Source organism: Taudactylus pleione, unplaced genomic scaffold, assembly GCF_031769625.1.
Source record: "Taudactylus pleione unplaced genomic scaffold, aTauple2 ptg000129l, whole genome shotgun sequence".
NCBI lineage: Eukaryota > Metazoa > Chordata > Amphibia > Anura > Myobatrachidae > Taudactylus > Taudactylus pleione.
In genome coordinates, this window is record NW_028284531.1 from 8,866,177 (window position 1) to 8,891,377 (window position 25,201).

The 25,201-nt window shown below is 41.7% G+C and overlaps 1 protein-coding gene across 1 annotated transcript in view; it reads right to left on the reverse strand.

Moving 5' to 3' along the window:
- Nucleotides 1-15,667: 15,667 nt before the first annotated feature.
- The window catches only part of SLC27A2 (solute carrier family 27 member 2), a 73,784-nt gene continuing 64,250 nt past the window's right edge, over nucleotides 15,668-25,201 (reverse strand). Inside the window, exons 5-10 of the mRNA XM_088472988.1 lie at nucleotides 23,889-24,083; nucleotides 22,654-22,744; nucleotides 20,095-20,293; nucleotides 19,063-19,160; nucleotides 17,603-17,733; nucleotides 15,668-16,656 (exon numbers count right to left, since the gene is read on the reverse strand). Of these exons, the coding sequence (XP_088329114.1) occupies nucleotides 16,480-16,656; nucleotides 17,603-17,733; nucleotides 19,063-19,160; nucleotides 20,095-20,293; nucleotides 22,654-22,744; nucleotides 23,889-24,083 (891 nt within the window). The 3' untranslated portion in view covers nucleotides 15,668-16,479. The remainder of the gene's footprint in view (nucleotides 16,657-17,602; nucleotides 17,734-19,062; nucleotides 19,161-20,094; nucleotides 20,294-22,653; nucleotides 22,745-23,888; nucleotides 24,084-25,201) is intronic.

Sequence of the window (25,201 nt, forward strand, 5' to 3'; positions counted from 1 at the left end):
CAATATAAAACAGATTGGCTGTGCAGTCTAGTCAATTAATAAAAACATTTAATAACATATCTCAAAAATATCAACAAACATAATACATGTTCAATAAATCATGTTCAGCAGTCTAACGCAGCAGCATCGGCTGTCCTGCTGCACAATAATAAAATAAAATCTGAAAAGCAAAAAACACACAAGAAAAATATATTAGGGATGATGATAAAAGGTGTTCAAATTAGCTACGATGCTAAATAGTGTTAGTCCTGGAACAGTATCACTGGTGTTCTCTTGTGGAAGACAAAGTATATAAATGATGGATATTCAATGATGTCTTCTTGAATAGGTGCCGTGATAATTTGAAATAGGATGTCACTGATACGTGACTGTAAATAGAGCAATGTAAATAAATCTCATTGAGGGGCTACAAGAAGGTGACTGGAATAGATATCTCACCTTTCTTCAATTTGTAGGCACTATATTGTACACAACAGCAGCTGGAGTATATAAAAGACTAAAGGATAGGTTCCTCGAACATCGGAGGAACATCCTGCGGAGATCAACAGACCACTCTCTATCTAGACACTGTATAGAAAGCCATTTAGGCAATCCTAAATGCATTAAAATTCTGGGTATTGAAACTATCAAACCCACTATCAGGGGGGGAGATAGGTATACCAGACTTTGTCTGCGAGAGACATATTGGATACATCTACTAAGTACTCTGCAACCTGATGGTTTGAATGAGATTACTGATACTGATTTTGACATATAGGCTTTTTAGCACTAGAGTTCCCTCAGGCTTTTAGGTACCAATATATTGATTCTGATACAGTACAGTTCTAGCTTATCCTTACGCTGAATTTTATCTGACATTTAGGGGTATCATCTGTATGTTGTAATTGCATTTTTGAATATATATATATATATATAATCCTTTAGATTATAAGGAAATATGAGGTTGAATTTGATATTGTATATCTATATTGCTGTATCTATCTCCTCTTTGGGAGGATTTCATGATGCAAATTATTATTTGGTTCCAGTTTATGTGGAGTTTGTTCTCTTAAATTTGTGTTCATTATTTTTTGCTGAAGTATAGTATATTAGCACAAGCAATACTCATATTTTGGTATTGGTCAAAATATTACAAAATTATACAATTATATATAGTTCTTTTTATATTCAGGATGTGAGAAAGCATTAACATTAGATTCCTTTAGTGTGTTAATAATACCAATTTTATAATCTTTGTTGATATGCAATTAGTATATAAATATTGCATTTGTGTGAGGTAATTTTCTACCTGTATAGATATTATATGAAATTACACAAACTTAAACTTGTTCTTGTGGGTGAATGGCATCATTTATATACTTTGTCTAGAGAACACCAGTGATACTGTTCTAGGACTAACACTATTTAGCATCGTAGCTAATTTGAACACCTTTTATCATCATCCCTAATATATTTTTCTTGTGTGTTTTTTGCTTTTCATATTTTATTTTATTATTGTGCAGCAGGACAGCCGATGCTGCTGCGTTAGACTGCTGACCATGATTTATTGAACATGTATTATGTTTGTTGATATTTTTGAGATATGTTATTAAATGTTTTTATTAATTGACTAGACTGCGCAGCCAATCTGTTTTACATTATACAGTGTTGTTCATATCATCTAGTGTGTACTGTATGCAGTAAATCACCAAGGATGCGTGTGTGACATTTTTCCATATTGTTTTCATGCAAAATTACAATTTTTTTTACCCACAGTGCAAGGCACAGAAGGGCACCAGCCTCCCAGGGACGACTGGAAAAGGAGGCAATCCATTTTGTGTAAGTACTGTACCGTCCACTACTGTACATTGTCTTCTACTGTATCGCACTCCTTTTTTTTACGTTCACAGTGTCTCTCTCTCCCTCCCGTACTACAAAGACCCATCTCACTTGCTCCTGTGCTCGCGTGCGCACTGCCGGACAATCGACCTGGCTGCGCGCGGATCTGAATCAGGCCCTACTGTAATTCTTTCTCTACTGTACTTGTATAACAGGAACATTCTGTTTTTTTCCCACCACAGTTCTGCAACAAGGAAAGCCTCGGCGCCAGTCCCCCACTGACCCAAATTTGGGTTTTTACCCGCGTAAGTACTGTACCTTACACTACTACAGTATACAGTACTATAAATTGTCTTCTACTGTATCACTCTCGTTTTTTGTGTGTTTGTATTGTTGTTATGTACAGTATGAAGGTGTTATTTTTTCTACCGTATAATCGTTTTTTCTTAAACACACAGTAAAAAAATTCTAACAGGAGCAGCCGGAGCCACAGCTCCCTGGCCTCTGTATGCGTAAGTAGAGTACTGTATCTTTTTCTGTCTCTCTCCCTCTCTCTGTCTTTCTCTCTCCCTCTTCCCCTCCCTTCCTCCCTCCCCCCTCCCTTTCCCTCTCTTTTTCCCTGTCTCTTTCTCTCTCCCTCTCTGTCTCTCCCTCCCTCTCTCTTTTTCTCTCTCTCTCTTTTTCTCTCTGTCTTTCTCTCTCCATCTCCCCCCCTCCCTCTTTCTTTTTCTCCCTCTGTCTGTGTTTGTTTTTGTTGTTATGGTGGCTCTGTCCAAGATTTATGGTGTGTACACACTGGGCGATAAAGTGGACGACTCAGGGAGCATATCGTGTAGTGTGTACGCACCATTACACAGTTTATTTGTTTCCAAATGGTTTTGATGGAAACTGTTCTTTGTCCACAGTCCTACCACCACCAACACCAGCACCGGCGGCAACCCCACCAGCACCCACTGGCGTCTCCCCGGCGGCAACCCCACCAGCACCCACTGGCGTCTCCGAGCCGCGTAAGTAAAGTACACAACATTGTTTTCTACAGCACTGTATCGCTCTCCTTTTTTACCCTTGTCAGTCTCTCTCTCTCTCTCTCCCTCTCCCCCCTCCCTCTGTCTGTGTTTGTTTTTGTTGTTATGGAGGATCTGTTCAAGATTTATGGTGCGTACACACAGGGCGATAAAGTGGATGACTCAGGGAGCATATCGTGTAGTGTGTACGCACCATTACACAGTTTATTTGTTTCCAAATGGTTTTGATGGAAACTGTTCTTTGTCTACAGTCCTACCACCACCAACACCAGCACCGGCGGCAACCCCATCAGCACCCACTGGCGTCTCCCCGGCGGCAACCCCACCACCACCCACTGACATCTCCGAGCCGTGTAAGTAAAGTACACCACATTGTTTTCAACAGCACTGTATCGCTCTCCTTTTTTACCCTTGTCAGTCTCTCTCTCTCTCTCTCTCCCTCTCCCCCCCTCCCTCTGTCTGTGTTTGTTTTTGTTGTTATGGAGGCTCTGTTCAAGATTTATGGTGTGTACACACTGGGCGATAAAGTGGATGACTCAGGGAGCATATCGTGTAGTGTGTACGCACCATTACACAGTTTATTTGTTTCCAAATGGTTTTGATGGAAACTGTTCTTTGTCCACAGTCCTACCACCACCAACACCAGCATCGGCGGCAACCCCACCAGCACCCACTGGCGTCTCCCCGGCGGCAACCCCACCAGCACCCACTGGCGTCTCCGAGCCGCGTAAGTAAAGTACACCACATTGTTTTCTACAGCACTGTATCGCTCTCCTTTTTTACCCTTGTCAGTCTCTCTCTCTCTCCCTCTCCCCCCCTCCCTCTGTCTTTGTTTGTTTTTGTTGTTATGGAGGCTCTGTTCAAGATTTATGGTGCGTACACACTGGGCGATAAAGTGGACGACTCAGGGAGCATATCGTGTAGTGTGTACGCACCATTACACAGTTTATTTGTTTCCAAATGGTTTTGATGGAAACTGTTCTTTGTCCACAGTCCTACCACCACCAACACCACCAACGACGGCACCACCACTTTCCTCATTCAGAGCGCGGCTTGCCGCCCTGAGTAAGTACCGTGCACTACTATACTGTATATTGTGCTCTCCTTTTTACAGTGCCTCTCTCTTCTTCCTGTACTCCAAAGACCCATCATCAACCTCTTCTCCTTACACACTCATTGTTTCTGTACTTGTGTAACAGGAATATTTATTTTTTTTCCCCACAGTGCGGGAACGTGGAAGGCCACAGCCCCCCACCGGTCAGTTGCCTGAACATGGGCCGAGCAGGCCTCACAGGCCGTGTAAGTACTGTACCCTACACAACTGTACAGTACATTGGCTTCTTCTGTACTGTCTCTCTCTCCTTTTTTTGTTTTCACAGCGTCTTTCTCTCTCTTCTGTACTACAAAGACGCATCTCCAACCTCTTCTTCTTACAGACTTTGTGTTTTTTTTTTTTTTTTTTTATAAAAGACATCACTCTAAAGGTGCCCATCCACTTAAAGATACCGGTATGACAACCACTGCATGATTACGACATTGTAATCGTGCAGTCATTTGTCAGTACAGTATGTGATGAGCCTACTCTGAACAAGCAGTTGTTCAGTGCAGGGTCATCAATCATTTGCAAACATGCTTTGCAGATACTGTACAGTAATAATCATTAAATTGTGGGAGGTTACTGTACTGTATCTACACCGCACCTAAAGTATCCCTCTGTCTGCCAGCCTGAAGCTTCAGTCAGTATAATGACCTTTGGTGTAGCAATGTTTACACTGTACAGTACTTTTTCTGCATTGTACCTTACTGTAGCCATTGTATTGTTCTGTTTGTTTATGTACTGTACAGTACTTTGTTAGGAGCTACAGTAGCCAAACCATGTACAGTAGCACCATAGCATATAAAGGTAAATACAGCTCTGTTAATGTGAATATATTTTTTTCCAATACAGTCTTCAATCAGGAACCCCCAGGGAGGCAGGGACCCCTAGGGAGGCAGGGACCACGCCTGACTCGAGGTACAGTACAGTATTTACGGTAGTGTCAAGATTGTACAATATTGTATATTAGTGTTGTAATACTGTACCCTTTTTTTTGTCTCCACAGAACAAATTATGTTTTTTTTAGGACTATATCGGCAGATGGCCAACCACCTAGTGGATCTTTTTTTAAATTTTTTGTTAACCTTATTTTTATTTATTTTTGATTTTTATTAAAATTTGTTTTATTCAGTACAACGTTTTCTGTCTTTACTTGTTTCTGTGGATAAAGTCTAGGATACTGTATTTACATTTATTGATACTGTAGCAACTAACAGGTAAGAAAATACTGTATAGTAAGTCACCCATTCAGTACTTTTATTAATTGCACAGCACTCTTAAGGGGTGATTTAATAAAGCTTGGAGAGAGATAAAATTGGAGAAACTGTAAATACAGTAGCACCAACCAATTAGCTACTACAGTAACACATTTTTCATGTACAGTGACAGTTACAGTAGGATCTGATTGGTTGGTGCTATTTATCTACAATTTTATCTCTGTCTAAGCTTTAACTAAATAAATACACGACAACAGTAAACTTTTTTTAGCCAATCATGTGTTTTTGCTCCAATGGGTGAAAAAGTGCCAACCAATGTGCTCCCAACTGTCATCTCACAGGCTGTGTTTGAAAAATGACAGTTGGGAGCTGATTGACTGACACCTTATCACTTTTTTTTTATCACTTTTCACTCTGTCTCCTAACACTGCTTAGTACAGTAAATAGACCCCTTGGAGTGAAAAGACGAGACCGGCTAAAAAAAGTAAATGGACCACCCCAAAATTGAAAACGTCCCTCAGTGTATACACGTGATTGGCTAAAAAAAGTTTCGCAGATTACGTCATTTCACCAGCCGTAAAATTATCGCTGTATTCAATTTGAAAGCTTTTACGCCTACCGTAGGCGGGAAGTCAATGCAATGTACAGTAAGACAGTATGTGAAAAAGTTTCGCCTACTGTATGAATAGCAGGCGGAAAAAATTGGTGAATTGGGGTGCAATGTTGCGGGAAGCCTTCAACGTGCAGCCTTAAGACAGTCCCCTAAAGGTACTGTAAACTGCGTAACTTTTGCAAAAAAAAAGTCAGAACACACTAAAAATTCACTTTCATTTTGGGGGCGGAAGAAAAAAAAATTGGGGGTAAAAAGTGAAACTTGTAGGGGTAAATTTACTAAGATGGGAGTTCTATTCAAGAAGTTACTATATTGTATGTTGCCCATAGCAACCAAACAGATTCTACTTCTCATTTATCTACAGTAGCACCTTCTAGAAGATACAGTAATACTTCTTAATAGCACTCCCATCTTAGTACATTTACCCCCTAATATATAAAATGTACTGAGTTTAGTAAGGGTTGGATAACAATACTGAACAAAAGTAGTGAAGACTTAAAATAAAAAAAAATAAAAAAAAGCGCTACATGGGTATACCGTAGATCTGGGCATGCGCCTGAGATACGATGACGTACAGTATTGTAGGAAACACTCAAGCCAGGTGCAAACTTGGTATTGCAGGCGGCTGTAGTGTAATGGTAAATAATCAAACCAATACATTACGCTGCCTGTACAACCCTTTTGCGGGTTCGAAACTTGAAAGGTTACACTTTTTATTTTTTATTATTATTACACAGTCAAGGTTACACTTTTTTGTCATAAAGTACTGTGGCATAGAAATACCAGAATTTCTGGATAATGTATTAGTGAAGATTTAAAACAAAATAAAATCACCGTATACAGTATATACTTTAAAGGTCTCGAACCAGCGGGACAAGAAAATGGTAGATGCAGTAGGGCTAGGCATTAGCCCCCTAGACTACTGCATCTACTGTACTGTAGTTCCTAGAGTCAGGGAATCACTACAATGTCTACCGTATTGTACTTACAACTACAGTTGTAAGTACCGTATAATACAGACAAGTGGGCATGTGCAGTACGATATATATTGATTTTTGTAAGGGTTGGATAACAAGACTGAACTACAGTACTATAGTGAACATTAAAAAAATAAATTAAATTATCAAGGTCTCGAACATAAGGAGAGAAGTGTAAGCAAGACGGATCACCTAAGCCCTTGCTCACAAGTCTCTCCTAGTCCTCTACAGTACTTTATGTGACATCTACAGTACCATACGATGAAGTACTCAGGCGTCTGTAGCGTAGAGGTAAGAAATCGAACTTCTACATGGCAGACGTCTGTACAACCCGGGTTCGAAACCTGGAAGCTTAAACTTTTTTTTCATTATTATTAGACAGTCAAGGTTACACTTTTTATTTTTAATATTATTATTACACAGTATTACACAATATTAATAATAATATTAACACACTTTCACTGTGTGTGAATCATGACCCGCTACTGTACAGTATGATCTTCCATACTGTACGCCATACATAGCCATAACGCTACAAGGGTATGGCTATGGCGCAGCACCACTGGCAATGCATTGCAACCCCGCCACTGGGCACGCGCCAGAGATCCTATTTGTACCGTAACCCATCAGAACTGGCTATAAGTTACCACAACGCAAACTGTGCTGACATTGAGGCAATTTTGCGGTTTAACGCGGAGTCAGTTTGTACTATAGGGACCCCTCTCTTATACAGAGTCAACTATCAGTTACTAAACATATTAAATTACTAAAGTTTCCAAGTCTAGGACAGCATTGTCATTGACGCAAGTTTGCGCTCTGCATCACAGTCAGTATGTAATAAGCAGCCTTCCCTACAAACTGCTGTTAGTCCACTACTGTAGCACCTTATGAAGTCATGAATTTACTATTGTGTATACTGTGCGGTAAGTCTCGGACAGTGCAGAATGGCACAAGTGTGAAAATTCAACAGTACTGTTAGCAATACAGACAACTGGGTATGCGCCATGGCATAGCGCTACTTAATGTATGGCTTGGCTCCACTGGACATGCGGCACACATTCCATTGTGATTGAAACCCGACCACTGGGCACGCGCAGACATTGACTCAATTTTGCGGTTTAAACGCGCAGTCAGTTTGATATACAGAAACCAGTCTCTTTAACAGGGCCCATTGCCACTTAATGGTCATAATAAATCACTATAATGTCCACGTTTATGTCAGCGCCGGCATTGATGCAAGTTTGCATTCTAAGGTACAGTACTGTATGTAAAATAATAAAAATCCTATTTTCGCTGTTTGACTCCCGAAGCACTGGGCAGGCATGCGCTCCACATGTACTGCATTGAATACTGAATATTTTAAGTGAAGATTTTAAAAATAAATTAAAAAAACATACTGTATTTTCAAGGTCTCGAACCCACGGAACAAGAAGAGGGGAGAAGCACTGAGACTAGGCATTAGACCGCTAGGCCACACGCTTCACCCATTACCAGAGTTCTGTAGTTTGTAAAGTCTAATGTCTAAGTCTGGGACAGTGCCGACAGTATTTACATTTGCGCAAACACAGTATGATTTCAACCGCACAGTCAGTGAGTAATACAGAGCTTAATGATTTCAAACTGGATTAGACATTCTTCTACCGCTTTATTATACCGTACATTCCTGATTCCATGTGGAAAACGCTGTAATACTGTATAGTGTACAGAATCACCGCTTCTGTCAAACAATCATTGGGCGGTGATACAGAACATACCGTACGGTACATTGGAAATCACACGCATGCGCTATGTAGTTTAGGAAAAGTGACAACTGGTGGGCAAAATGTTGTATTACACGTAATGAAATCACACGCATGCGCTATGTAGTTTAGGAAAAGTGACACCTGGTGGGCAAAATGTTGTATTACACGTAATGAAATCAGACGCATGCGCTATGTAGTTTAGGAAAAGTGACATCTGGTGGGCAAAATGTTGTATTACACGTAATGACTTTTTTCACTACTAAACTTTCTTTGTAGCGCGACTCATGGCGTGGTGTGTGGCGCGCCATGCGTGGCGTGAGAGATAACGCTGTGATGCCACGTTATAGCTGGGCACATCAGTATAAGACATGACAAGCTTGTGACTGCAGGAAATTAGATGCCGATTGTCATTTCCTAGCAGGAGGTCTGATGAATGGAAAGACCTGTTGTGGTCAGTGAACTCCAGGTGAGACCTGGATGGAAGTTTTCTGTGTGAAGGTGTGAAGAGAGTCAATTGGCCAAATCTTCCTTTGAAATGGCCTGAGACTGTCTCTTACAGTATGGGTCTGCACTTCTGGGGAATTTTTTTTTGTTTTTCATGATTTCCTGAATATTGCAGGAAGACGAAAGCGAATACTATTGCTGGCTATTCTACATGAATATTTTGTCACTGTGATCAGGAGTCGGCAACTTGTGCTCACGAGTCGGCAATAGGCCATCCAGTCACAGAGGCGAAAAGTCCAGCAGGTTTTCGCCTCAAATTAAATACGGGCCTAAGGCTTAGTGAATAGACCCCATAGTGCAGTGTGTACCCAGCATTAGACTCTCACAGGTGATCTGACAATCAATGCTAATCGATGATAGACGTTAGAAACCTGGGGTTTATATTCCTATCATCAATAACTATCCATTGTTTTTGTCCCTATATATCTATATAAAAACAAATGTCGTGACTGACTAGTTTAAGCCAGAGGCATAAAATAAACTGAGCAAATGAGTTAAAGCCCAAACTCCCAGACCTAGAAACATGTAATATGTGGAGTATATGCCTTCCATGATGTAGACACCCGCTAAGCAGGGATTGTTCTAAATTTTTCTATATTCCACTCCTAAAAGGGTAAAAAGGGCTAAAATGTTTCCTCCCCCTGTGCAATGTCCTGACTGACTGACTCATCAATGCCCTGCCCAAACTCCTTGACCCGGAGACATGAAATTTGGGGAGTATATTCCTTCCATAACGTAAGCACCCACTAAGCAGGGATTTTTCAAAATTGAAACCCTTAAGAGGGTGAAAAGTGCTCAAATGTTTCCTCTCAGCCAAGGTGATTGGGTGACAAAGTGACGTGTCCCAAGTGCTGTGGGACTGTAATCTCTTTGTCTGGGTCGAGTGGTGACTTTAGAGGTGGGGCTGCAGCACAGTCCAATATTCAAATAGGGGAGCCACACCAACTGCCAGTGATATATATATATATATATACATATATACACACACACACACACTTGTGTGTGTATGCAAGGGTTTGAGGATTCAACATCTATCACTGTTGCATGTATCAGTGGTTAAGGAGATAAACAATTTGTATTCCTAAAAATATCAACTTTCATCTCCATCTTCCCAAGGAGATATTTTCCCTAATGATGCTATTTAGTTGGCTAAATTTAGACCTGCCTTTAATTTGGTGTTTATAATTGTGCATTTTACACATGTATGTTTGTTTCAGTAAGACTGTCCCTGTTGTCTTGTGAAGAAGACTTGAATAAATTAATTCCAATGGGATCTGGAAAATACATTGGAGAATAAATAATGCTTGTTAGATAATAAAAAGTGAAGAATAAGGACAGTGTGATAACATGATACTGCTGCTGAGCTAGACATCACCTTTCCCATCCATAGAAAGTGTAAATATAAAGCCCTCAATACCTCTGAAATATACCTTTTTTGCATTATATAATTTTTTTAAATCAAAACACAGTTGTGAGCATCTACTGTAGTTGTGCCTTACTTACTTAATTTTGAAGGACTGTGGACCTCATTCAGAGTCGGTCGTTGCGGCCGCACGGTCGTAAGGTAAAAGGTGCCGGATATGCAAATGAAGCGTTCGCAAGTTGCGTCGCTAAGATGGGATCGTTAGCTGGACGAGCGAGGGGAGGATGTGGCCGTAAGACTAAAAAAACGCCCCCTTCTCGTTCCCATTACACGTCATCTCCGGGCATATAAGGATTAATCAAGACCATCGGGAACCATCGGAACTGGTCGTAGACCTTAAGGTTGACCATACCCTCTCTTAAGCACTACGATCAAGTCAGTGTAAAAACCTTCCATGTCACATGTGCCATGACACTATTTAGTTAATTATGCACTCCCATAAAACGCTGTTTGCATAGTCCTGCGTTCGGATCTCCACTCCCCCGTTCACAAGCACCTTCCCCTGTTACCACCCACAAACGCCTCATCCTGTCACTCAAACTAACGACCTGGCCAAGTTGAAGGAGAGAGCAATTTCTGATCATAATAGCTAGTTTGCGCACGCGCATTGCGAATTTTACGCATGCGCAGTTTAGCGAACATCGGTGGTGTACGACCGTGTGGCCGCAATGACCGACTCTGAATGAGGTCCTGAATCTCATATAGGATCTTATTGATAATGTTACTTGGGCCGTAGCAGGGCAATCATCCAGGCCAGGACCAGGAGCAAGCTGAGTGCTCCAGGTCGCTCTCAAGTCACCAGCAAGCCAAATGCAGGTGTCCCTGGGTCGCTTACCCATCCCTAGTTACGGCCCTGCTGGAAAATGCAGTCAAACCTTTGAAGACTGTTGCTGCATGTTAGATATGGGGTATTTACCAATTTACTGCATTTAGATATATCTGAAAAATAAAACTGTGGCAACTCTCCATTTTCAGAGGATTACAAGAACAATTATGCATTGACCTTTCTTTTTATTTGCACCAGCATCCATTCATAAGGGAATCTCTACCAAAGACATGTTATTTACTTATAAGTATTACTCATACTGTTTTCCTGCAGTCTATGGGCCTCATTCAGAGGCGGTCGGAGGATGCAAGCGGTCGCTCAGAAACTGGGCAGCCGCTTGCATCCTGACCGCCCGCCTCTTTTGCGGTCGTTAGGCTGTGGGTTAACACCCACAGCTCTAACGACCGCTCCGGTGATGGTCGCGATGGTCAGAGACCATCGCGACCATCGGGGCTTACGACGAGACCCTAGGGTAGGGTCTCCTTTGTCGTAAGCCCCGGAGAGCTTCTGGCTCTGTCTGAGCCGGAAGCTCTCCACTGACATCACTAGTGATGTCAGTGGGGCCTCCCCCAAACGGTAGGCGTTCCCATGGGAAAGCCTCCGTTTGGGCTGCCACCCCCCCCGGCCCGCCTTCCAAACGGGGCGAGCTGTCAATCAACATCGACAGCTCGCCCCCTTTGGATTGAGACCCGCTACGACCGGCGCTGTCATTCGTAGCGGGTCTCACGCATGCGCACGACGGCGCCGGCGCCGTCGTGTGCATGCTCTGTGGGGGGCCATCGACCCGGTCCGAGCGCATCGGCGCTAACGACCGGGTCTGAATGACCCCCTATAACTTCTGCTGTAGACGCCAAAGTTCTTTGCATGTGAACAGAGCTGCAACTAGACTTTTTGATGCCCTGTGCCAGAAAGAGCATTGGCGCCCCCCACCCCTCCACATTTTTTAAATAGGGATATAAGATAGTGCACCTGAAAAAGGGCCATGGCCTCATGGGAAAGGGACAGGGAAGAGATATCAGAGGCCAGGAGAAGTTGGGGATAAAAGAAGAGGAAGCTACAAGTGAGAATGATAATAAACAGGAAAATTGACAAGCCCAAACAGCGCCCCCTGCTCTACGGTGCCCTGTGCCATGGCACTGGTCGCACTACCCTAGTTACGGCCCTGCATGTGAACATACCTGGTTGCTTGGCATTATCACCAAATAACCAGATCTGTGTCATACAGTACATGCTAAAGCCACACAGGTAACTCAACAACCAGGCTATATGAGCCTATTACAAGTAGTCTAGAGAGAGAGGTCAGAGGATGACCCACACATATGCTGATTACAGACTTTCATTAGACATCCAAGTGAAGATGTCGGATAGGCACAGACTAGCTGGCCCATTTATTAATGATCGCATTTGCAATGTGATATTGGCATGACATTACTGCCCATGATTGCATTGCAAGATGCGATCATAGCACCGGAATGTATTATCCTTAACCCACAGGGACAGGGGCTCCGAAAGGAGCCTGTCCCTGCAATGCACCCGACTGCGCATGCGCAGTCCCACTGACTGCATATGCGCGGCCACCTTTGCCGAGAAGGGTTCGGGGGAACCCTCTCCCGGCTAATTCTGCGAAGTGTAGTTACAACAGGCTAACACCATCTTCAGATGGCGTTAGTTGCAGGGCCAATCTCCGGAATGCATCGCATTACGGAAGTTGGTAAATCTGCCTGCATTGTATCCCCCATAGAAACCTATGGGGGATGCGGCTGCCAGCGGGAATGGAAGGATCACAGCAGGTATCGGAGATATCTGCTGCTGTCCCTTTGTCATACATATGGGGTAAACTTAACATTTGCTGTTAACCCCCGAAAACTGATGTTTTTGGGGGATTAAACCGTAATGTACAATGATAAATGGGCCTCCAAAAAGAGATGGGGAGGGGGCCCCTCCTCTTTAGTGAACAGTGCAGGTGAGTAGGTGCTGTGCCGGATTCTACTGCCTATGTGCAGCTCTCCGGAAAATGGCACTCACACCATGTACCCGGTGATTCTTTACTGAACATGCGCAAATCGCCAGGAAAATGGCCACCGCCTCTGGAGAGGTATTACAAATGGGTACATGTTGTGCAGTGTGGCCCCCCCAGACATGTGTGTACTGCCCACCCTGCACCCATTATAGATACGCCACTGGCTTGGGGAAAATACACAACACTCGCTCATCACAAGCAGAAGCACATTATTAGAAAGCAAATTTAGGTATAGTGCAATCTCAACCCTCAATTTTTCCCAACAGGTGATGTTTTGAGGATTTATATCTGTGGAAGAGGTGGGGTAATTACTGACCCTGCAAAAAGATTAACTCATCTGTGCATGATTAAAGGAATCCACAAAACATGACCTGCTGGTGGTATTAGAGAACTCGAATTGAGAACCCCTGGTAGAACATGGGCTGATTTATGAACAGGTGGAGATCACGTTTGCTAGAGAAAATGGGTGTTTTAGCCATCAAAGGATCCGATTCAGAGGTGGATGCTATTGCAGCCGCGACTTTGCGCAGCAAGACTGCAATTTATGCTAATTCCGCAGCTGACTGAGACGCCCATTGGCTGTGCCTCTAAAGTGCCGTTGAGCGTAAAAAGTTGCACCATTGAATGCACATTGGTTGCACCATCGGACATTAGAGCAGCCATTTGGAACACAGCTCCGATGCCATACAACTGTGTCTTTGGCCACAACACGTCTGCATCTGACTCATGTTATCTCCCAGGAACTCCCACCAAAATTGGTTCTCTCTGCATCCAAATTCCCGCTGGTGGTAAGCATCGGGACACATGAGCAGTGCTACTCTTTGACGCATGAGCTGCACAAAAATCATTGGACAACTGCACAAACATCGACACTGTGTCCACTTCTGAATCAGGCCATAAGAGATTTGCTATTGCATCACCCTATATCCTAAAGGGGTTACAGTCAGCGATATCCTCTGCTGGGGGTACCTATTTAGCAAGCACCAAGGTGGTACTCTCTTGTTCTGGTAACCTGGGCACGTGCAGCTGGTATGTGGGAGGATGGGGAAGATTGGATCAGCCCAAAACTAATCTGCAGCACTTAATAGTTGGACTCTGGGGAGCAGCCACCAGGAGGTGTACCAGATTGGCACAGTAAATATGAAAAGGTGGCTGTTATGTGGATATGTGTGAGAAAGTGTAACATAACAAATGGATATATAGAGCGCTGAATGAGATAAAGCATTGCTTCTCATATCCAGTCATTGGAACACACTAGGGGCCTGATTCATCAGCGTACGCAATTGTAATGATATATGCAGATCAATTGCTTGTTAAACACTGTGCATGCACCGCACTGCGCGTGTGATTGCGATTGCCCTGTGATTAAGAATGCACTGAAGAATCCAGCGCTGAGTGAGTGACAGGCTATGAGAGTTTGGGGGGTGGTGATGGGGGAGTGGCTGGAAAAACGCAGGCGTGTCTGTCCGTTTGAACGCCGTTTCCTGTGCCTGCATAAATAAGCCACTGTGATTACATACACAGCATGAGAGCTTATTGCGTGCGACGAGACTTGCCGTTTCTGCGGCTGGTCAGACCTGGTGTAAATGTTGATGTTGCGTGATTGGCTGATGTTACCGATGTATAAGCAGGACTGCGAGGTAGTACGGATGTGAGTAAGCAGCAGTGGACGTCTCTATGCCGGATGAGCTATGGCAGACATTAACATACATTCAGCTGCCTTCCTTCCGTACGAATTTGCGGCTAGGTACGCAATAGCGAACCTTACTGCATCATGCCCTAAGAGTGCATGTTTTCCAGGTCTCCTCACAGAATCACACGTTAAATAATTAAAACCACCTGTGTATTTTTTTCAATCATATTTGTCATGATAACTACTGTATATTTCAAGGTACTTGCTCTCTCAAACCTGGAGGAGTCTTCCTGATCCCGTCCCGGCTCTTGGCAGGTAGTGAACTTAGCGTTGAGCAGTCGCAGTGCTGCAAAGTGTAAAGACAAGGGGGCTTACGTACCAAAGTAAATTTGCGGGATATCCCCCAAAAACACCAGGGGATAGCTGCAAATTTAAAGTATCAAATATAAATGGACAGCATTCATTTTACACTGCAGTTTAGCTTTCAGTTTGGACACACGCCCCTCTCAATTATATGTGTCTCGTATGTCGGTATCCTGTCGACATTTTCCAGATGTCAAGATTACTTTTGTTGACATTTTAACCATGTCGACACCATTTTGTCTCTGATGTAGACAATATGATTGTCGACATTGTCACTGACAACTTGGTGACTGCAACCCGGCTCAACTTTTCTATTTATGTACATTCTTTTCAGTTATTTTATTTTTGTTATTAATAATAAATACAATAAAAAAGAATATTTGTCACTTTTACAGAATAATATTCAAAGTTAATAAATAAGAATAATAATAGCAGTTGATACACCCAATGTAGTGCTAACAAGAACATTTTGCAATTGTGCACTTTTCTTTTTAAACCTACAGGGTACAGTGTAGTTAGTATACATAAAGGGCATAAATGTTCTTCTCAGAGCAGATAAACATTTTATTAGCTGATGATTCACCAACTGAGTGGTATAGTTGTTGTTCAGCGCCATCCGCCAGTAGTGCCTGAGTATTACATTTATAATATGGGAGGGAAACGTGTAATAAACATGACCTGAAAAGAGGCTAATATATAATGTGTTTAACAATTGTCTTTATAGAATCCAGGTGGACCTGACAATGTCACCTGGCCTGTGTGCTGAACAGCTGAGATAACTCTATACTATTCTTCCATTTACTGATCAACTAAATCATTTAAAGGGTCTCACTAGTGTCTTATCTATAGGAGTATACAGTATAACTCAAGGTCACCATGAGTCTACTATTTTAAAGGGCAAGTAGTATCATCCTTTGTAATGTATTACAAAGATTGCTCTAAATGAGCAGTGCTGAGTATTGCAGCTGTATTACAACATATGCCGCTCCTGTTGTTTATTTTTGTAACCAGTTCAGAGGGTCAGAGCTGACAAATTGGTCCCAGTGGGGCCTGTAATGGCATCCTGATGGGATTGATGTTGTTACTACGTTACCCTCTTAAGAAAGGACAAACATACACTTATATTAGCAATCTCTTTTAATGCAAAATAAACTAGCTGCAATGTCAACAACCTGGATAAGACAGGCACAGAGTAACCAAAGTGTACAGGTGTCCTGTAGCCTCACAATTTTATTTTCTTATTCTTTATATCTTCATAAATGGTCTGAGTCATGGGCACATATTTCTTTTCTCTCTCATCCAGGAAATAGAGGGGGTCAGTGATGGTAGAAGGATCAAACCCTTGTTTTACAAGTTCCACTTTACGCTGCTTAAAGGTTCCTGTGGTCTCCAACACTTCCTACTCAGACACAAAAAAAATATTTGATCAGCAGCTTTGATGGGAAAGAGTGCATGTGTATAATAAATATATATATATATATATATATATATATAAAATGTCACTAGTTGAATGCTCTATTGCTATGAAAAATTTGCTGAATTAACAAATAGACCCTCTTATGTATCTTAACTATTTACAATAGAGCATATATATGTGTAACTATAGCAGACGGTGTAATGCTTAGCATTACTGCCTCACAGCACTGAGGTCATGGGTTCAATTCCCACTGTGGCCCTAACTGTTTGGAGTTTGTATATTCTCCCTGTGCTTGCGTGGCTCTCCTCCCACACTCCAAAAATATACTGGTAGGTTAATTGGCTCCCAACAAAAAATTAACCCTAGTATGTAGGTATGTGCATGTACATGTGGTAGGGAATATAAATTGTAAGCTCCACTCGGGTAGGGACTTATATAAATCTACAAATATTCTCTGTAAAGCGTTGTGGAATATGTATGCGCTATATAAATAACTGGTAATAATAATAAATAGTTGTATTTATTCTTCTATGTAGGTTTGGGTTGGGTACGGGATCCTGACAGTCAGTACATATACAGTGGCATCCCGATGGTCAAAATCCCAACGAATTTCGGTAGGTATTTTAACCCCAATCCTAAAGCACCCCTTCTGCGGCCTAACCCTAACCGTCCCCTCCCGCAGCCTAACCCTAACCATCCCTTCCCGCAGCCTAACCCTAACCATCTCCTCCCGCAGCCCAACCCTAACCTTCCCCTCCCGCTGCCTAACCCTCGAGATTGTGACCGCCGGGGTGCCGCTGTCGGTATTGTGATGGTCGGCATTCTGACAGTTGGCATCCTGACTACATATTGTATGTTTATAACTATAGATTACAATGTTAAATAAAATGGATATAATTAAGTTTAAGAAAAGGAAAATATACCATACCTGAATCCTAATAAAGCGCGGCCTTGCATAGTTTGGTAGGAAGTCTCGGACATGTGCATATAACTTTCTCCCATCAAAGGTCTCATACTCCCTAAGTTTGAGTGTGGCCATTCCGATTCTGCCTTCTTGACCTATGAAAGAAAGCCAAGTAGCAATTCAGATTACAGCTATATTGATTATATTTCAGCACAGATGCTTTAAGAACTCACAGCAACAATTTGCACACTGGGCCAAGTGGCCAAACTCTTACCTGTGAGCCCCTCAGCCAGGTGCAAACCCAAGGGGAAGGCGCAATCACCCACCCCAGTACAGTTAGAGGAGACAGCTGCTGCTCAGAAGCTGTAGCCTACCTAACCCCACTGCAGCCCAGCTCAGCATCTAAATTCCCATTAATATTTAATAATACATTCAGATAACATATAATTTGACATAGATACTAAAATAACATATATCAAACTATTTAAAAATGTATATAAAAATCTGAAATAAGAAGTGCGCAGAGAGGGGGAGAGTGGTACTAATTGCCCGTGCTTGTTGGAGGGGCCCGGATCCACTGTAGCCCCCACTCCTCCCTCTTTTGAGTCTTACCTGACTTGTACCACTCTCCCCCTCTCTGCGCACTTCTTATTTCAGATTTTTATATACATTTTTAAATAGTTTGATATATGTTATTTTAGTATCAATGTCAAATTATATGTTATCTGAATGTATTATTAAATCTTAATGGGAATTTAGAAGCCTCGTTGTTTTCATGACAATAATCAGATAGTCCAAATCATTTACTTCTGCACCTTAGCGTAGTGATTACCTTATTTTTGCTTTTGTGTAATATAAGTTATGTCTCTTCTTTAATTGTACAGCACAGTATTAAGTCTTTATACCTAAAGCTGTATACTGGTGACAGCACTGGATGCACACCCCTCCTTATGGCCCTGGTAGTACAATAATCCTACAGTAGCTTGTTTTTGATGTTTAAACTCAGAAAGGGGATTCTATAATCTATATTGGTGGTCTGGGTGATGCTGAGGAGCTGACCGTGACATAAACAGTTTCATATGAGGATCAAAAGCATAATGGGACAAAAAAATAAATAAAGATATAAAGATCAGTAGTAAGAAGATGCAATCTATATAATATAGGACTGTCAATGTAACATGTAATCTTGTGCATGTCAGCAGGAAATAAACTAAACCATAAGTAGTTTGGTGCAAGGGGCATGTTCAGTGCAGGGAAGGGATGCCAGGAATTGCATCATTGAGCCCCCAGACCATGCACTCAGCAGGGGAAGTGAGAAGATCTGGGAGGCTGGCCTATTCTCTCAGGAGTCCAGGAAAGCACCCTGAAATTCAGGGGTCTCTCTGAAATTCTAGGAGATAGGCAAGTACTAACTACACACAGCTGAAAAATACAAGCAATGTCATGTACTTAACAGAAGACTAGAAGCGAAGAAACTTCCTTACTTGGGACAGGTACTCCGTATACATTCACTTCTTCAATAAAAGTCAGAAGACACAAAATATCGGCAACCTCTGTAGTAGCTACATTTTCTCCTTTCCACCTGAAAATAGAACATGGTTCTTAAAGCAGAAACCGTCAGAATATGATCAAGATCTAAAAGGAAAATCATAATCTCAAAGTATGAAAGTCATGGAATGAATCACCCTATAGGTGTTGTAATAGATCTGACACAACATTGTCTCTGGATTAAGTAGATGAGCTGGATGCTTTCTCTTCATATTTGTTTGGGTTTTGGGTTCCCTGCTGCTCTTTCGGGCTTCATACAATGACCATTTTGGTGATTTAGGTGATGACCGACAGGAAGTGCAACTTCTTGACCTTTCTCCTGCCAGCACTCTAGATAGTGAACAACTCACTTACTTTGTAAGATCATTTTATGAAGCTTGATAGAGGATATTGTAAGTAAACAAGCTACAAAAAGAGATAAGGCAGCTGTGTGCTAAATTATCATTAAAATATACAACATTGTACTACTTAAAATGTAAATGTTATTGATCTTATATTATTTAATTAGCATAGATGTCATATAGATATTTGATATGTTATATTGTTATCCAGAACAACAGATATTACCATTTTATATTAAATGTCACTATTGCTGTCAGTACACGGGTTTAAATGATAAAAATATAAGCTAACACGAGCAGGGCCCTCATCCCTCACGTGCTTCTCTTTCCCCTTCTTATACTATCATGTACTCCTAACTCCCCAATTGGCACCTAACACTTGGCTGCTGACGCCCTGCTGCATCCTGCATTGTTTTGTACTGCTAATATCGGTTTTTCTTGTGTGCTTATTTATGTACTGTGTAAAGTGCTGCAGAACCTTTGTGGCGCCATATAAATAAAGGATAATAATAATAATAATAAGCAACAATGACTTTTGCAGGGTCTGAGAAAGTTCTTCATCCATCAAATAAAATGTCAAAACATGTTTCTATATTTGCAAGTGTAGACAAATCACCATTATTTTACCTGAAAGTGTCACCAACTCGGTCATGAAAATAAATGAAGTTTTGCTGGTCAACCATTAAAATATCACCAGTATTAAAGTACATGTCCCCTTTCCGGAACACGTCTCTGAGTATCTTCTTCTCTGTGTGGGACTTCTCTCCTGCATAGCCTCCAAAAGGAGAGAGTTTTGTGATCTTGCTCACAAGAAGCCCAGGATGACCTGGAAAAAGAAAACCCAATTATTCAGCAGAGATATCCACAGTCATAATTACCATTCAGTGGCTGCCAACTAGTGTGCTGTGACATATTGGTAAGTCGCCATAATGGGCTGTTCAGGATTCATTTCTTATCATTCTCTGCATGCATTTATCTTTATTACAATTGGCCAAGCTCATTTTGGCAACAGTTCATGGTGTTCAGTGAAATCCCAAGAAAATATCAATAAATTTAATTTAACAGATAATATTTGTTTTATGTAGTCCAAAGGTTTGATTTACTGGGCACTGCACAGCGAGTATTTCTTTTCAGGAGCTCAACAGGCTCCGAAAAAAAATGCTGGACAACTGCAGTATCTTTTTTCGGGCAAGCGCCGGAGTTAACACAAAGGATCTGTGAACTTATCACAGATCCTATGTGTATTCGCCAGAGCTGTAACTAGACTTTTTGGTGCCCTGTGCCAGAAAGAGCATTGGCGCCCCCTCATTTTGCAAAGGGATATAATGCACCCAAAAAAGGGCCATGGCTTCAAGGGGAAGGGCAAGGGAAGAGGTAGGAGAGGCCAGGAAATGCTGGGGATGAAATAAGAGGAAGCTACAAGCAAGAATGATGATAAACAGACATTTGACAGGCCCAAACAGCGCCCCCTGACCTGTGGTGCCCTGTGCGATGGCACCGGCCGCACTACCCTGGCTACAGCCCTGGTATTCGCCTGAAAACAGATCTTTTTTCGGACGAATAAGCCGGGATTTAATTGAATTGCCCGAATGCAATTCAAGCATTAAAATCCCGTTTTATTCGCCCCAAAAAATATCTGGTCTAATTGAATTCCCCCCATAAAATCACATGTTTTACTTGTCTTTACTCTTATTTTTTTAAATAATTTGTGTTGTTGGGATTTTTGGAAAAACTGTAAAACAAAGGATGTACTGTAGTATCAGGATGGTACATTCTGTTATGGTCTTATGGCATTAGCAGAACAGTGTATGCCATCCCAATGCTTGGGGTCATTTTCTCCAACAGAAGGACCTTTGATGAATTAGCGCAAAAATTTCTAAATTTAAAATAACATTTTGGGGATGGGCTGCAGCTTATGTGCAAGTGCCGTGTTCTTGCCTCTTACTCTAAAGTTTGTCAGGCTGGCTCCGAGCATTAGAGACCTTTGTGACCTGTATAGAAAATGTAAGAGTCTATTCCCATTCAGAGCCTGTTCATATATCTGTATTTACCCCAAGATAAAAGGATTGCAGCCCGAGTGACAGTACCAGCACGTGATGACTGCTTCCAATGGGACTGATTTTCATTTGCCTGTAATGGTATAGCAATTCCGGATGCTTTATTCGATCGTCTCATGTGAATAACCGCTGGTATTCCAAGTCAGATGAATGAATGTGACCACACTGCCTCAGCCCTCCGCTTCCAAGAACAGCCATTATCAGTATCACCTACGTCTGAACCAGCCCTAATCTTGGTGCTGGAGATCTGAATCTGTGTACACAGTCACTGCAAATTTATTAAATGCCTCGTTACCACACGGTAACGCCCATCCAGCCGCAAGTGAGAAGCAACCGAGATGCGTCAGATTCTGAATTGCTTATAAGTAAGTTAGGATGCATATACAGCCCACAATGTATGCAGAGTTTGCAAAAAAGTGTTTAATCGATGTGTCCACATTTGGTATTGCGTGCAACTCAGAAGCAGGCCCAATGTCTGCATGATGGTGGTAGTTATACATGTACTTTATAAGGTGCTCCGGACTGGCAGCATTTTATCAAACCTTCAGTGATCCCTGTGCTTTCAGGAATTCTCCATTCCAAGGGGAATAAACTTTCCACAGACCGTAGAGGATGGTTTGGCCCAAATGTAAACTTTCTACAATTACATCTCTGTCCAACTGAGTGACAAGTTGGACAGAACACAAAAGATTTTTAACGGAATTGCAAAGCGCAATAGAACATGCTGACGCTATATAAGTGAATGTTAATAAATAAGTATAGAGTCATTGTGACAGTGCTACCCACAAACTCAAAGTGCATAGAGGAAATGTGTCATATATAAAGAGGTTGTAGCTCCAGGTATTATGCACAGTGACAGCAATGTTATCCAGTATTCTTAACAATGAAGCATATTAATTAACTAGTAACACCACAAGCACCAGGCAGCCATTTTGTGTAGTGACCCATTATTCACAAGTATATGAATCTCCTACAAGAAGGCGATGCCCAATATCACACATCCCCCTCTTGTAAAAATCGAAGGTTTCTGAAAGTGGGCATTTCCTTCAAAGCTATTATTTGCAATGGCTTAGGGTGGCAACAATATTATCTCTCACAGTACATGTAGGAGAAACCAAGAAATACATACCCTTCCGTGTCTTGATGCACAGGCCTTTGGCATCTCTTACAGGCTCATCCTTTTCAATATCATATTTAATAAATTCAAATGGGAATACTTTCTGTGAAAAGTAGAACAGGCTGAATTAGCACTCAGATATACACGTCACGTGAAGGTGATTATATATATATATATATATATATATATATATATACATATATACATACATACATCAAATCATTTGTAGAAACCAGTGGTATTTTAAGATTCCGGCGTAGGGTTAAGAAAGATGTCGGTATTTCAACGCCTATCTTAAGTCCCTTGTCGGGCTTCTCCCATTGGCGGTATCTCTTAACTACATCCCTCCACAACAAATGGAGAGTCACATGCTCCCTTCCTCTGTATAGTACAGTGGTGCATGAAGAAAAATGATCTGTCTTCTTCTTCATACTGCATTGTCTCTGCAAAAGTAAATGTTTGCTTGTATTTCTGATGGCATATAATTAAAGAGTGCAAGATATAATACGTTTTAGAATTACTTTGGAGGGAGGATCTAAAATCTCTTTAAGAACTGAAACAATCAATGTTTATGATATAAATTACAATAAAAACATGGCTTCCTACTGGCAGCTCTATAATGATTTTAGATCCTCCAAAGTAATTCTAATGGTGCGTACACACTGGGCGATTAAAGTGGACGACTGAACGATAACGATATCGTTATCGTTCAGTCGTCCACTTTATCGTCCATTTTTAACACAAAAAAGATGAACGATGACGACGACGCGCGTTCCCGCGGGTCGTTCGTCATCCTCGTTCATCGGGCTGACATGCAGGCCAACCTGACGACCTCGTCAGGTTGCTGCATGTCAGGGAATGGGTGAGAGAGCCCGGCGCTGAACGATATCGCTAATGATATTGTTCAGCGGCTGTGCTCAATGTCATGAACGACATTGAGCACAGCCTGCCGGGGACACACTAGACGATATCGCTCAGGGAGCATATCGTCTAGTGTGTATGCACCTTAAAACTTCTTGTATCATATAATTAATCATATTTCAAAGTATATACTACGCCTGGTTCTGCCTTTTAAACGATTGCCACTTTAAATCATTGAGTAGACCCGCTGGAATCTTGCTAATACCTGCAAGTTGCAGGCTATTACATTTCCCCCAATATATTAGTCTTAAATCAGCGGTGGCCCTGTAGGCTGGCGTTTCATGCCTTAGAACAATACGGAGGATACTGATATTTTATTAACGTACCTTGTACATAAAATTTACTCTTCCTACTGCACCAACGGTGTTGGTGTGATTCACAAAGACAACATTTCCTTCTGTGGCTGCATAAAACTCATACATCTGAATGTCTCCAAACCTCCTCAGAAACTCACTCCAGACGTCAGTCCGCAGACCGTTCCCAATGGCCATCCTGACGTTATGCGAGGCATCGTCATCACTCTGATGAAAACCAGGAATGAGGAAACAGAAAGTCACAATCTGTAGTTTACCAAAAACAATAGAAAGGCCACTGTATAAACCTTGCTGGTTATATTGATTTTATTGCTGACAAATCTCTCCATAAAATGTATCTGTAATATTCTTCCCTATGCACAATTCTCTGTTGGATTTCGATGAGCAAATAAACTATAAGTTGTGCTATAGTTACATATTATATCTATTTATTCCTTGGGTAGTACAAATATTATTTGGATTTCTAGACCAAGATATAATACAGTTGTATGTTGTATGAATAAGTGGTATTATACAGCTTTTTGTACATACACAAAATGACAATAGCAGTTATAAAAAAAAAAAAAAAAATCTATGGCCATTACGAATGATGGGTAAGTACAACATAATATATCTTGAAGCATAATTTTTGCATTTGGGATTTAATCACACCTGTTTTTTCTCCTCAGACCTGCATTTAGTAGCCAAGATGGTCAGTAGATGGCCCAGAGCTCTCTATGGCCCTAACTAAGAAGCACAATTTTTCTTATGGCTACTACAGTCCAACATAACAAAAACAACATTCTGGTTTTGCAATTGAAATGAGTAAAAATGAAGTTGACTAGATCTATTTAGTATTAAGTAAGCAGTTATAAAGAATATTGGCTATCACCAATAGTCGGCATCCTGATGGTCAGGATGTCGGCAGTCAAAATCCTGGCTTCAGAATCCCAACCATTGACATCCCAATGGTGAGTATTAGGGTTAGGGGAAGGGTTAGGGGAAGGGTTATAATACTTGACTGTTGGGATGCCGCTGTTGGTATTCTGACCATCAGCATCCTTACCAATGGGATCCTTACCAACCAGGTCGACTGAGGGAGATACTCTGTTCCTTAGCTATATTGTCATGCAGCGGTAAGGCTGAACTTATCACTTTGCAGGTCCTTTTAGATGCATATGTTAATGTATGAACTAGTTTTGATGAACTAGCATCAACAGGGAACCATGGATGGTTTATAGGAAAGACAGGTAATTAAGGGAAGGGGTGTCGCTTAGTGGGCTGCCACACCAATCAGGAAAGGGGAGGAGCTTAGTGGGCTAATTGGCGTTGGAGTCAAGATTCGA